This window comes from Notolepis coatsorum (genome assembly GCF_963971535.1).
Source record: "Notolepis coatsorum genome assembly, chromosome: 18".
NCBI classification, from domain to species: domain Eukaryota; kingdom Metazoa; phylum Chordata; class Actinopteri; order Aulopiformes; family Paralepididae; genus Notolepis; species Notolepis coatsorum.
In genome coordinates this window covers 78,730,471-78,746,666 of record NC_140182.1, presented here as the reverse complement: position 1 = coordinate 78,746,666, position 16,196 = coordinate 78,730,471, and the positions used below count along the sequence as shown (strand labels likewise).

General features: G+C 40.8%; 1 protein-coding gene across 3 annotated transcripts in view; it reads right to left on the bottom strand.

The window, feature by feature from the left end:
- Window positions 1-5,165: 5,165 nt before the first annotated feature.
- Window positions 5,166-16,196, bottom strand: part of LOC311245043 (S-adenosylhomocysteine hydrolase-like protein 1) — a gene marked incomplete at its 3' end in the record, with an annotated part of 115,803 nt that continues 104,772 nt past the window's right edge. For all 3 annotated transcript variants that reach the window (XM_084334801.1, XM_084334803.1, XM_084334804.1), the window contains one exon: window positions 5,166-5,565. In XM_084334801.1, coding sequence (XP_084190927.1) covers window positions 5,559-5,565 — 7 coding nt within the window. The remainder of the gene's footprint in view (window positions 5,566-16,196) is intronic.

Below are 16,196 nucleotides of genomic sequence, written 5' to 3'. Positions count from 1 at the left end.
GGAGGAGGGAGGGAATGGAGTGAGGGAGAAGGCATGGTGACATACTGACAGCTGGTCCTGGTGATTAGTGATGTAGCGATGCAGGGAAGGCATCAAAGCTCTTTAGGGAGAATCCCTGTGGGGCAAGGAGAGGACACACACACACAGACGCACACACACACACACAGACACACACACACACACACACACACACACACACACACACACACACCACACACACAGACACACACACACACACACACACACACACACACACACACACACACACACACACACACACACACACACACACACACACACACACACACACACACACACACACACACACACACACACACACACACACACACACACACACACACACACACCTACTTTCTGCACTGCATCCTGATACACTACTGCCTTCACTGTGCTCGCAGGTATTGGCCATGTGAACCATCTATCGTCATCAAATCCATGGGCAACCAATGGATTAACACAAGCTCTGCTCTAGGATCCGCCCTCATGGGTCATGGGGTAGTAGTGATGCAGGAGGGGGGGGGGGGGTTGAGGGGGGTGGCTTAATGGATCTCATTCATCAACCACTTAGTGCTTAATACTGAGGAATCACTGAATGTATAATTGCTGTTGTCTGTTGATCTTTTGCATATTATTATATTATTTTTCACTCACAATAAAGTAAAATTTTTTAGAAAAAAATTCATTTAATTGTGCGTGTGTGTCTGTTCATTCAGCAGGGACCCTCATCTGCATCTTAGTTTACACTGTTTATTTTTCCTCATATCTTTATATTCAGAGTTGATTATATTATTTGCACTGTTTTGCACACTATTTCTCTCATGTTTCTATATTTAATTTTATTGCCTATATTTATGCCTTTCTACTATTACCCTGCCGATACCGAACTTTAAGGGAAATAGACTTAGACACAGCCGTTGGTCTGATGTGTCTGTCTCACCATGTAGGATGAGTGAGGATGAGTGAAACTGAAATGACCTGGGGGACCCTGATGTAAACAAGACAAACGTCTTTCTCTGGTCTGCATCCCCTTAACAATTGTGTGTATTGAGCCGTACTGTATTGTACCCATTCTGCAATCTGTTAAATAAAGTTTCCATTCATTCATTCACCACCGTTCACTCTGAACTCTACTGCCTACAGCCATGGGTTCTGTTACCCATACTGTACCACTCTAAACTCTACTGCCTATACACCCTAGGTTCTGTTACTCATACTGGACCAACTCTGAACTCTTTGAACGCAATACCTACCTGCTGCTTTCACTGTCTACACTGTAATCATATCATAATAATCACAACTACCTACCTCATACTAGTCTACCCATATAACTCTGTATGATAGCATGTACAATGGTGCTGTATATTACCGTATATATATATATACATTTATATGTCTGAATATATCTGCATACAATTTTTATATATACCTACTTATACACCTGCATATAACACATATAACTATGATAGCATGTACAATAATACTGTATATACCGTATATATATATATATATATATATATATATATATATATATATATATATATATATATATTTATTCTTACCGTATATATATCTATCCACATCTGTCTGTACATACCTGCATATAATCATTTTTACATACAGTATCCGTAGATACTATATCTACAGTATATCTGTACATATCCCATACCTACTCTTACTAATTAAGCTGCTGGCCAGTACGATTTACTATAACAGTACATCTGATTAGCACTATTACTCAGTAGTACTAATTAATATATTTTAAACCCAGTTTAATTACCTGTACATTGTATATTACTATTGCACTGGTTGGATGCCAAACCTCTTTTCGTTGTACTGTACTTGTGCTGACAATACATTTGAATCTAATCTAATCTAATCTAATCTAATCTAATCTAATCTAATCTAATCTAATCTAATCTAATCTAATCTAATCTAATCTAATCTAATCTAATCTGCTGTTGCTTTTGCCACAGTCTCACACACCTCTACTCAGTTTGGCTGATATTTTCACAATGCAAGGAGGGTTCAAACAGCAGATAAACCTGTGCATCTACATCTAGTACCTTCTTTTTGAGCATGTGCACACACACACACACACACACACACACACACACACACACACACACACACACACACACACACACACACACACACACACCACACACACACACACACACACACACACACACACACACACACACACACACACACACACACGCACACACTCAATCGCTAACTCATTGCTGGATTACAGTAATCCAAGGGCGGATGGTATTTTTAGGTCTTTGCGTCCAGAGACAGACATGGTGCAACAATTTAAGAAAGTGGACGCTTCCGGTATGGGATCAACTATAACTCCTTGGGACTCTTGTGGACAAGAATCTACTTTAGATCCAAGATGGATGGCGCATACTGTCATAAGTCAACATAATACCACACATAATGGTATGGATGCTATAAAAATGATGTGTTCAGAACCCTAGTTCACATGAATATGAATGTCTGTCTCTGTCTCTAATTAGATTAGATTAGATTAGATCAAATTGTATAAAGGAATCCCAACCTGACCATGACATAAGAGCAAAATGGCCGTGGTGTGAATACGGTGAATGATTGATGAGACAGGAGATGAAGAGAGGAGTGAAAACTGAGGGTCAGATAAGCTGATTTGTGAGACGTGAGCAGTCCACTCGGTCACTGTGGGAGTAACAGGGGACTGTGGAGACCGGTGTTGACTGTGATGTTCACGAAATTCACCTTATTATTAGTGACGTTTCGGTGATCGATTCATTCAAGAGCTTCATTGCCGAGTCATTGATTTGTGTTTATGTTCAGAATTAAAACATTCACCCAGACCACTGAAAACATCCTTTCCCCACTAGCATGATAGAGAAGTGAGATACACATGAAAACGTGTCGGCCTCTAAGTCAAATTAAGTACTATATGCATTCTTAAACAATGATAAGGAACAATAATACCTATATATTAGTAGTTATAATAATAATAAAAAGAAGAAGAAGAAGAATTTACATTTACACTTAGTTATTTAGCTAGCTGACACTTTTACAAAGTAACTTACAAATTCTGAACAAGTCAGCAGGAGGGGTACAACTCTGGCAGCTAAGGGTCAGTAACATTGTTCATCTAGCAGTGTCAAACTTGAGTGTTACACTCTGTGTGCATAGTAGTATAGACATATTAGCATAGTAGGTGGTAGTAATGACATAGTAGCATAGTAGATAGTAGTATAGGTATAGTAGCATAGTACATTAGTATAGACATAGTAGCATAGTACATAATAATAGAAGACAACAAGTAATAATAATAATTCTATTAATTTGTAGCAACTACAGAATACTTGAGCACCAGGAGTTGTGTACATCCCTACATCTCAGTCATAACCATACTTAGTGTAGTTGCAACCATACTTATTGTGTAGTTGTTAACATACCTATAGAATGGTAGACTTATTGCATTCAATATGAAGTATATAGACATAATAGGGGCTCTTCAGACCACATGTATGGTTACAACCAGGAAGGTAAAATCTATGAATATCACACACATACGCATGCGTATATAGACACACACACACACACACACACACACACACACACACACACACACACACACACACACACACACACACACACACACACACACACACACACACACACACACACACACACACACACACACACACACACACACACACACACACACACACACACACACACACACACACACACACACACACACACACACACACACACACACACACACACACTGTAAATGTAATCTGTTACGGTTACAATACAAAAATAGGTTGCATTTTTTACATGGGCGGTGACTGTGAAAATCAAACCATTACAGTAACATTGGCACGGTTAGTGCTATTCATCGTATTCGATTACAGACATCTTGGTCGCAAACAACAGGTGATTGTAATCAAATAGCAGGTGATTATCATTAAATCGAAACCGTGGCCAATAAACTGTGGCACTGCGCCATATTGTCTGGTAAAACACGTCATGAGAATACTATTAATTCTATACCCAAGAGCTCCACATCGGTGTAAGATAATGCCCCAGTGTCAAAAGCGTGCACACGCACGTCCCACATGTCCCACTATCACGTATCCCAGACTAATCCAGTAGCGATTCTCCAAAAAGTGTGTCAGCTATGGTATCGCCTCCCTATCTCTCCAGGAAAGAAGTTAAGTAATAACTGTCTGTGGTGACTTAACCTTCTCACCCCTTAGATTAGCTGCAGGATCGGCCTTAGACTCTTAGAGACGCCCCGAACACACTCCATCTGGACTCGGGATTTAGCCCTTAACTCAGCACTCAGCTGGCAGTGCGTAGCGTGTGGTGACTGGTGAGTCTCCGTGCAGAGCCTGGCACTGTGGTTAGGGGTTTGATTTCAAACAGGACCACCCGTCCGTGCTAAGAGTGTACGCATTCAAGGTAACGTGAGCCCCTTTAGATAGATGCTCGAAGCTTCCACCGACCCATAAATATGAGGAGGTGTGACTTGAGCCACCATGGAGAGTTATATCACCCAGTTTTAAACGTTATTACACCCCCTGCTGGGTGAATTGGCTCAGGAGGTAGAGCAGTCGTCTGATAATCAGAAGGTTCCCGGTTAGATTCCCGCTCCTCTCAGTCAGCATGTCGAAGTGTCCTTGAGCAAGGCACTTAACCCCTAATTGTTCCCGATGAGCAAGTTTGGCAACTTGCATGGTTGCCTCTACTGTCGGTGTGTGAGTGAATGTGAGGAACACAATTTTAAAGCGCTTTGGATAAAAGCTGCTATATAAATGTACCATTTACAGACCCACCAGTCAACCTCTCTAGCCAGACATTCAAGTCTGGATACACATTACATACCAACTGGGTATTATATATTTTATACCCAGTTTAATCTCCTGCACATTGTACATTACTATTGCACTTTACTGCTACATTTGCACTCTGGTTGGATGCCAAACCTATTCGTTTTACTGTACTTATGCTGTATAATAACAATACATTTTAATCCAATCTATAATCTATACTCTAAAACGGGATGCTTAATACTGCACATGCATATGTTTGATAAATATGATTTCTCACAAAAGCATAGACCAGGTGGAAAACGTATGTATCCTTAATGTTCATGTTTATTATTATTTCATATTGTTGACATACTGATTTCACTAAAATATATGAAGATCATGATGATATAATTACAACGTCTGTGATTTTAATATACATTTCTATGTGGTTTACTACATATAGCTGGGCTGCTCAGCAGTTATGAATCTCTGCTATGATCTACTCACAGTATACAATGCGACTAGCATAATAAACAACAAACATAAACAAGACATTGAGGAGTAAAGATCTATTGTCCAGTGTCTTTTCATGGATGTTTGGTCTTCAGTACCAGCAGAGCATGTAACTTGAGAGTTCTTCAGCACACCTCAGTCAGCCCAGTATCAGCCATCACTGTGGAGTATGTATGTAGACCATCTGTTGATCTGCAGGCCCATGGATCAATACCTATTTGAACACATAAGTATTAGAAACAAGGGTGTGTGGGTGTGTGTGTGCGTGCACGCGTGCATGTGTGTATTTAATTTAAAACGTTTATTTCAACTTGTAAGACACTGAGGTTACCCTCATTTACGGCGACGACAAGCTTACAAAACAAGACAAAGTTTATCAGCAATTTCATACATATAGGCACAATAAATATAAAAAATAGATAGCTACACAATAGACAGTTACAAGTCAACACACAGTGGTGAGAGATCATACTTTTAAATGCAGCAAAAAAAGGAAGAACCTTCAGCTTCAGAATCAGTTGGAGGACATTCCAGGGCCCTCATTTATCAATTTTTCTCAGAAAGTATTCTATTTTCATACGTAAGCACAGAATTTAGAATGTGTGCACGCACAAAAAAAACGGGACTTATCACACGTGCGTACACAGGTCCTACGCACACCTGTCTTGATAAATATGACTTTGATCCTACGTTTGAGCTTGTGCACTGTTTTAAGTATTTGCATACCAGAACCGCCCCGACAGATTTTCTGTACATTGACCAAGTGGAATCCCGTTCACATTACTGATTACTGTGTTCACAGAGGCGCTGCCGAACCAAGATATAATATGATGTGTATAATATAATGTGTGTAGAGGCATATGATACAATCTATTTTGTTGTTGGTATTAGACAGCCTATATGAAGTACATATAATAGCAGCCAGCCCATAGCCTACATTATGCAACAGTAAGTAACTTGCGCATATTGCATATAATAACACACAGCCCTGCGAAGCCTGCATACAGTAAACTAACTTGATCATTAATCTAGCTGTTGTATCTTTACGCTTATGAAAACATTAAATAATATGTATAGGCTATAGGCCGTCGCTTTAGCCTATATTCTCAAATTGCATTTAATGGCTGAATGAATGAATTAATGAAAACATTATTTAACAGATTGCAGAATGTACAATACAGTACGGCTCAATACACACAATTGTTAAGGGGATGCAGACCAGAGAAAGACTTTTGTCTTGTTTACATCAGGGTCGAGTCCTCGATATCCTCGCGGACGGACCAGTATACCTTTATATCATATCATATTCATATTCATATCATAGTTTACTCTATCAGCCTACCAGCATGTAATACGTTCTTTGTTAGAACTCAACTCGTTATTATTTTGCGCATAGATTGCAGAAATACGGGGTCGTTTTGATTTAGGCTTTGACACAGAATACAAGTCATGATATCACCCACACGATATATGCTCTGTGTCCAGAGCATGTATGCTTTTCATTCATTTAAGACACATTTATTGCAAGGGTTTTGTATACACATACACTCAACAAATAACCTCTGTCTGTTCTCGTTGCAATGCGTTCATATCGTGGGTGTTCATATGACTTGTATTCTGCTTACAGCTTCGGGGTTCCACTTATTACGTTTAACAATGGCAAAGCCTTTTAAATATAATCAAAACGTTCCCGTATTTCTGCAATATATGCGCAAAATAATAACGAGTTGAGTTACGCCGGAGCGCAGTCAGTGCTTATTTCCGCGTTGTAAAAATATTCTACCACCGGGCGCCAACTACACATGGTCCGACCTGTGCTTAAATATACGCACAAAGTCAAGCACAAGTTCAAATTGTTGGAAGCCAGGGCCCTCATTTATCAACGTGACGTACGCACAGATATGTGCGTAAACCGTGCGTACGATCATTTCTAAGCAAAGTGTGGGATTTATCAATTTGAACTTGTGCTTGACTTTGTGCGTATATATAAGCACAGGTCGGACCATGCGTAGTTGGCGCCCGGTGGTAGAATATTTTTACAACGCGGAAATAAGCACTGACTGCGCTCCGGCGTAACTCAACTCGTTATTATTTTGCGCATATATTGCAGAAATACGGGAACGTTTTGATTTAATTTAAAAGGCTTTGCCATTGTTAAACGTAATAAGTGGAACCCCGAAGCTGTAAGCAGAATACAAGTCATATATGAACACCCACGATATAAACGCATTGCAACGAGAACAGACAGAGGTTATTTGTTGAGTGTATGTGTATACAAAACCCTTGCAATAAATATGTCTTAAATGAATGAAAAGCATACATGCTCTGGACACAGAGCATATATCGTGTGGGTGATATCATGACTTGTATTCTGTGTCAAAGCCTAAATCAAAACGTCCCCGTATTTCTGCAATCTATGCGCAAAATAATAACGAGTTGAGTTCTAACAAAGAACGTATTACATGCTGGTACTGTAGGCTGATAGAGTAAACTATGATATGAATATGAATATGATATGATATAAAGGTATACTGGTCCGTCCGCGAGGATATCGAGGACTCGAGTTGGGGGACCCTGATGTAAACAAGACAAAAGTCTTTCTCTGGTCTGCATCCCCTTAACAATTGTGTGTATTGAGCCGTACTGTATTGTACCCATTCTGCAATCTGTTAAATAAAGTTTTCATTCATTCATTCAGCCATTAAATGCAATTTGAGAATATAGGCTAAAGCGACGGCCTATAGCCTATACATATTATTTAATGTTTTCATAAGCGTAAAGATACAACAGCTAGATTAATGATCAAGTTAGTTTACTGTATGCAGGCTTCGCAGGGCTGTAAGTAAGTAAGTAAGTAAGTAAGTAAGTATTTATAAAGCACCTTTCATACATGTCATGTAGCTCAAAGTGCTGTACACAATTATAGGCATATATAACGATAAAAGCAATAAAGTCATAGTGATCAGTTAAGATCAATGTTAAAAAAAAAAATAATAATAATAATAGTAACGTAAAAATGAAAATAACGTAAAAACAGTCATTTGCTTACCAGTTTGGGAGAACAGGTCCGCACAAACATTTCCGCTCAGTGGCAACCGGAAGTGCACTAAACCAATGCACTTGTATGGTAGGTAGCAATGTTTAGGTCTTATAATGCTAGTGTAGTTACGTTTTTATCAGTGGTCATAGTTGGGTCCATAGTGCTTTACCAAGTCCCATGGATCCATCAGTGGCCGTGTATTGTGTGCGTATGTACCCGTTCGCTCATGTGGTCAGTGGCCAGAGTTGGGTCCACAGGACTTATCCAAGTCCCATGGACCCATCAGTGGCCGCGTCTTGTGGTAGAAAGAAAGAAAAAGAAAAACGTATAAAGAAAACAGTCTAAAGTTTGAAAGTTTGGGAGGTCAGCAAAAACACGCCTTCAGCTCAGAAGCTGAGGCGTGTCAAAAACTTTTGAAAAACTGGAGGCGTGTCTCCTATTGTACCCATTCCTTCATCTAAAAAGTTTGAAAGTTTGGGAGGTCCGCAAAAACACGCCTTCAGCTCAGAAGCTGAGGCGTGTCAAAAACGTTTGAAAAACTGGAGGCGTGTCTCCTATTGTACCCATTCCTTCATCTAAAAAGTTTGAAAGTTTGGGAGGTCCGCAAAAACACGCCTTCAGCTCAGAAGCTGAGGCGTGTCAAAAACTTTTGAAAAACTGGAGGCGTGTCTCCTATGTACCCGTTCCTTCATCTAAAAAGTTGGGTCCACAAGGCTTATCCTAGCCTCATGGATCCATCAGGTTTTTCCAAGCCATAACTATTTGTAAGCTAGACTGTATAGGTACGTTTTTAATTTTCCTTTAAAAATGTGTATAGAGCTGGCGTTTCTGATGTGTGTTGGTAGTGTGTTCCATAGTTTTGGGGCATAGTTGGCAAATGCCATACTTCCTATCCTTTTTTGGTTTCTGGGCGTGTCTAGTAAACCTGTAGTGGATGACCGTAGCGTTCTTGAGGGCAGATAACTAACTAGGGAATTTGCTATGTATTTTGGGCCTTGCTCATTAAGAGCTTTATATGTTAGGAAAAGGACCTTAAAATCAATTCTATGAGTTATTGGAAGCCAGTGCAGAGTGGCCAGGACTGGAGTGATATGTTCTCTTCTCCTTGTATGAGTTAGTAATCGAGCTGCAGAGTTTTGGATAAGCTGAAGCTTCCCAATGGTTGCTTTGGGAAGACCAGTGAACAGTGCATTACAATAGTCAAGCCGACTTGATACAAAAGCATGAATAAGTTTCTCTGCATCCTTTTTATTTACGAAAGGTCTTACTTTCGCTATGTTTCTTAGGTGGAAGAATGACGTTTTCATGGCCTTATTTATATGAGACTTAAAGGTCAGGTCTGAGTCCAAGATGACACCTAGGCTTGTAACCTCAGTCTTTACATAGGATGACAGACTCCCCAGGTTTTTACAAAGCACTTCCCTTTTCGCTTTGGGGCCGATCAATAGGATTTCGGTCTTGCTTTCGTTTAATTTTAGGAAGTTATTGTTCATCCACTTGTTTATTGCTAACAGACAATTTGTAATGGACTGTATGGCTGTAGTGTTATTTGGTTCTGCGGAGATATATAGTTGTGTATCATCAGCATAACTATGGAAGCATACATTGTGGTCTCGAATGATGTCCCCGAGGGGCAGCATATATAGTGAGAAGAGTAATGGACCAAGGCAGCTTCCTTGTGCGACTCCAAAATTGCTGTCATGTTCCTCGGATACATTGTCTCCAAGCTTAACATAGAACCTTCTCCCCTTAATGTATGTTATGAGCCAATTTAGTACATGATCGGAAAAGCCAACCAGTCTTTCTAGACGACTGATCAAGATATTATGGTCAATCGTATCGAACGCTGCACTAAGGTCCAATAGGACAAGAATTGAGACTTTGCCAGCATCGGAGTTTAGCCTGAGGTCGCTAACTATTTTGGTAAGGGCAGTTTCAGTGCTGTGATTTGTTCTGAAACCTGATTGTAGTTCCTCCATGATGTTATTATCTTTGAGAAAGGAGTTTATTTGTACTGAGACTATCTTTTCTAATATCTTGCTGATAAATGGAAGGTTCGATATTGGCCTATAGCTTTTTAGTTCGTTTACATCTAAGTTTGTTTTCTTTAGTAGTGGTTTTACTACAGCTGTTTTAAATGCATCTGGAAAAGTGCCTGTTTGAAGAGACATATTTATGATTTCAAGGACATGATTTGAGACACTATCAAACACCCGCTTGAGAAATGCTGTTGGTATAGGATCGAGGCAGGAGGTGGCGGAATTACACTCAGAGACAATCTTACAGAGGTCAGGTAATGTAATACATGTGAATTCCCCCATAGTTATCTCAGGTGGGGTTTCACTCATAGCCAGATCCATATCAGCGGTAATGCTTGCTCTAATCAATGATATTTTTTCATTAAAGAAAACTGCGAACTCTTCACATTTTGTGGCTGATTGCTGCGGTATATGGGGGGGTGGTATGTTAATCAGCCGGTCAATGGTGGAAAAAAGTACCCTGGAGTTACCCATATTTTCTGAGATCATTTTGGAAAAATATTCCTTTCTCGCAAGTTGTATTGCCTTATTGTATGCGCCCATGGCGTCTTTGTATAAATTAAAGTGAGCTGTGAGTTTGAGTTTCCTCCATTTTCGCTCGGCTATCCTACATTTTCTCTTGTTATCTTTAACATTGGTTTTATTTAGCCATGGAGAGATTCTATCAGTTTTTACCTTTTTAACCTTTAGAGGGGCAACAGTATCTAACACAGTTGACAAGGTGCTGTGGAAGTTTTGCACTTGCTGATTTAAGGAGGATTCACTGCATTGGTCGTATGATTTCATCATACTAGAGAATTTTGCTTCAGCTCTAGCGTCCAGAAGCCTTCTGTGAACTAGGAATTCGCTTCTGGTCTTATGTAATATTAGGCTTGTACCATAGAACACACAATAATGGTCAGAAATTGGAATTTGTTTTACTGATATATTCTCAATGTTTAGCCCTGTTGTTATTAGTAGGTCCAGAGTGTTGCCATGTTGGTGGGTGGCCTCGTGAACATGTTGCATCAGTCCAAAACTGTCCAGTAGGTTCAGAAACTCACAACCCCTGGGGTCATCCTTTTTGTTGATATGAATATTTAGATCTCCATTAAGAATGATTCTATCATACCTGGTAATGCAGATCGATATGAGTTCTGAAAATTCCTGTATGAAGAGTGGCGAGTACCTTGGTGGTCGATACAATGTCACACATATTACTGGCATTTCTGTTTTTAATACAATAGCAAGGTATTCAAATGATAAAAATGTTCCCAGGTCAATATCATTGCACACAAATTGAGTGGAGATGATTGCTGCTATTCCTCCTCCCCTCCCACTCTGTCTGTTTGATTGATAGAATTTAAAATTGGAAGGGCAGGTCTCAATCAGTGTTGCTACACCAGTGATATTGTCTAACCATGTCTCTACTAAAAACATACAATGTACACCATGTTTTACTATGAGTTCATTTATCAGAAATTATTTTTGTTTCAGCGCTCTAACGTTGAACAGTGCTAGTTTTAGCTGTACGGGTTCTGTAGTGGGGTGTGAGATAGTCTGTGGTTGAACACTGATATTGATAAGGTTAGATTTACATATGGGACGTGATAATGAGTAATTGATTAGTCTTTTGGTGATCAGAATCGGGATGACACTCAACGTGTTTTTTTGTAGTTTAGGCTGCTTCTGTATATAGTCTACAGAGCTAGATATGGTTGGTTGTCAGGCCAGTGATGCTATACTTTGTATGACGTTATGTATTAGCACATTTACCCCTGATATGTTTGGATGGATGCCATCGGGTCTGTAATGGTCTTTCCTGGACCAGAGCAGATCAAAGTTATTTATATAGCAAAGTCCTATAGTAGTACAGTGGGTCTGTAGCCATTTGTGCAACCAGAACAGACGGCTAAATCGCTCAGATCCACGACCTATGGATGGAATGGGGCCAGACACAATGCATATTTTACCCAGGCTTTCAATAGTGAGTATTAGTGATTCAAAGTCAGATTGGAGTTTAACGGATTGTCTAGCCATTACGTCATTTGCTCCGATATGAATAATAACGGTGTGGGCGGACGGATATCTCTCGATGATTTCGGGAGTACACTCTAGTAAGTCAGTAACTTTTAAACCGGAAAAACAATACGTAATGCCGTGTGGTATTTGCAAAAACCTGGTGATGGAATCTCCGATGAGTAGGATCTCTGGCTGTTCCTGGATGCATTCCCCGTCGTAGATGGCCAGGTTTCTATGGTGAAAAGCCGCAGGAGTAGCGTCTGCATTGCTGGCGGAGTTAGACGGTTGGTCGGGCAGCAGCGCCGTGTGGAGGGGCTCGTTCACAGCGGCATTTCCATCGATGACACTCGCCGTTTGAATGATCATCCTGGTATGGGCTGCAGAGCACCGCAGACGAGGGCGTTTAAACTTTGGGGAGTCGGACCCATCGCGTGAGTCTGGGGAGCTTGGCGATGCGAGAGCAAACAGGGCAGAGCGCTTTCTGCTCCGGGTTGTAGATATACTTCCATGGTTGAGTTGTGAGCTGGAGAGAGCCGTCCTGGCAGCTTCGCTTGGAGCCTGGCTAGTAGCTATCATCGGATAGTCTTTGAGCAAAGCTACAGTACTAGCAGCAGGAGACGGAAGCGAAGGAGAGCCAAGGAGGCTGGAATCACTACAAAGAGGATTGAATCGGTTTGATAGTTGAGGTGATTCAAAGGGATCATATAGAGGAAGGGAGAGCTTCCGTCGGCCCCTCACCACTGTCGCCCAGGAGGGACTACCGGTGCGGCCTGCGTCCGCTTTTTCCATGCTAGCCAGCTTGGACATTAGCTCCGTTTGACGCTTGAGAAGATCCACTACTAGTATCTCGATGTTCTTCAGTTCCGTTCGCATCTCTGCGACATCTGATGTTGGAGCCATTTCCTCGGGGGAGCTCAGCACTGTGAGTACTGTAGCGTGTAGCTGTAGCTATGGCAACAACAAGCGCCGATAGCTTTAGGTCACGTCCAGTAAAAAGTCACATAAAACCAATAAATCCAACAGTATAAACGATAAGAGCAAAAGTCACAGTGATCAGTTAAGATCACTGGTTAAAAGATGGTAAAAAGAAAGAAAACAGTCTAAAGTTTGAAAGTTTGGGAGGTCCGCAAAAACACGTCCGTTCAGTAGTAAGTAACCGGAGTGTAGTGGATCCAACCAACTAACACACAGGAATGCAGGAGGAGGCTGTGTGTTATTATATGCGCAAGTTACTTAAGCATTACATCACATCGGCTGCGCCTCGGGCCTAACGACCACCCCTAGGCATGGTTTATTGTTCACAAATCACGACTGCAAGTGGTGTAAAGCTTTTATACAACTGCCACATTCATCCAACCTTATTTCTATACAATAAACACACATTAATCGAAGATTTATTGAAAAAACCATCTGCCAGAAAAAGTAGTTCCCACAACTACAAAAAAGACAATTTGCCTCCATGTGGAAGCAGATCGGAAGTGCATCCAACCAACTAACACATCCAACTGTGTATTATTGGAATGATTGAGAGAAGTTGCCTCATGTGGAAGCAGCTTGAAGTGCATCCAACCAACTAACACATCCAACTGTGTATTATTGGAATGATTGATTGAAAATTTTTATTACCAGATGCAGAATGGGTACAATACAGTACGGCTCAATACACACAATTGTTAAGGGAATGCAGACCTACTTTCCATAGAACTTCATTCTTAGATGCTTCTATAGAAAGTAGGTAAAACAAATTAAAAAGTTTTCTTTGCCCTATAGGAAAAAAACGTTTTCTTCGCCCTATTTTTTTATTTATTTTTTTAAACCTACTGTAGAGGGCCTAAACTTAACCAGTTGGAAACCAAGCGTACAGTAATAAAATTAGCAATCAATCAATCAATCAACTCAATAGGCCATGCTCACTTAGAACAGCGCAGCACCCAGCTCTCTCTCAGTCTGACCCGCGTTGCAGACAGGAGTGTGTGTGTGTGTGTGTATGTGTGTGTGTGTGTGTGTGTGTGTGTGTGTGTGGGGGGGGTGTGTGTGGCGGTGGGTGGAGACTAGAGCTAGCGCTGACAGTCAGAGAGAAGGAAAAAAAAATTGAAAAAAAAAATGCAAATGAATCAATCAATCAAATCGCGATTTTTCTTTTGTTCTAGAATGACTCAAGACCCATCAATTACATCATCCAACATTGTTTAAAGGACTAACACATTCGCAGTGACAGAATCGCTTCATATTTAGTCGTTATGGCGCTATCAACATATCCATTTGTTGTCCGCGATCTTGTTTTCTCCCGGAGTGAGCCGGCGGAGTGATATGTGATTCGGTTGTGGGCGGGTCCTGAGCCCAGGACCGTGGATTGTTGCCAATAAAGACGTGTAAATGGACTGTTTCAGCCAATCAGAATCGAGAAATTTGCATGCCGTTGTATAATGTTGCATAATGTAGGGTATGGGCTGGCTGCTATTATATGTACTTCATATAGGCTGCCTAATACCAACAACAAAATAGATTGTATCATATGCCTCTACACACATTATATTATACACATTGTAACTGAGGGGTACAATTCCCTGACTGTATTGATAAGTATGGTATCATTAAACCACTACCGCTTTATGTACTTTAACTACTGGCCATACAGTACACGATATCTAAATATGATGAACACTTTCCCACAATGAAATCGGTCCACACAAAGGTAATAATCAAATATTTAATATAGCAAAAGGTACATATGATAGTTACTATTACATTTATGATTTGAATGCACTTGTAAGGCAAATGAGTACTCGTAGGCAAATCAACACTGAATGTCCAATCTCTGGTTACGCAGGAAGCAAGTATACAACCTGGCTCTTAGGGAATTAAATCTATGGTACTCTTAATGATATAGCAGGATATTCTCGAAGGGGTCCTCCCGGTTGTAAGCCGGCAGGGGGGTAGGAGAGCCGTCGGTAGTAGACCGTCTGGTCAACGATATCTAGGGAGACTTCAAGTACAGAAGACAGTGCAGTAGACTCTTGATCCGCAGATGAATACACCTTGGTTCTCTTGTAGGCTGTAGCTCCACAGTGAAGAAGAAGCTAGGCGACCTCAGTCTCTCTGAGCGCCGACTCTAGATAACACGAGGAAGCATTGGAGATGCTGGTCACTTTAGAACTCTAACCGCACGATGCACCATACACGATAGACTATTATTACTTAATAGAAATACGTCGCACTCGACGGTACAGTGCCAAACTCTGACAATTCAGCTATTAATTCGCACGAGGTCTCACTGCTATTCTAAGGCCAAACAGGCCATACTACACCGCACGCGGTATCGTGGGTGAGGCTTCACGTTCTGTTACTTAGTTGGGTAGAAGGGTAAAGGACTAAGGGTCTTCTACATTTACTTGCGCCATATTTATATGCACAGTGAACAAATAGTGCCACTCTCCTTTCGGTAGCCGTATCCCTGAGCGGAGCCGGGGCTAGTACGGACATGTCTCGTCGGTACCTTTGAACTTGACGTCAGGGGCTGGTCCCCTGGCGCCTGGTCCTTTTGTCCAATAAGAGAATGAACTATTATGGGCTATAGTAGGCTAAAGGGATATTCCGTGTATATGTACAAGGAATATACAAGGGATATCAAACGATATACAAATACTATTCAATATATATCAATAAATAAATATATATATTTGGTTTAATCTGATCCTTCGTAACAGCCGCCCCCTAATTAGTCCCACCTAATTAGCTAAGCAGAGACAGATTAACCGCACTGTC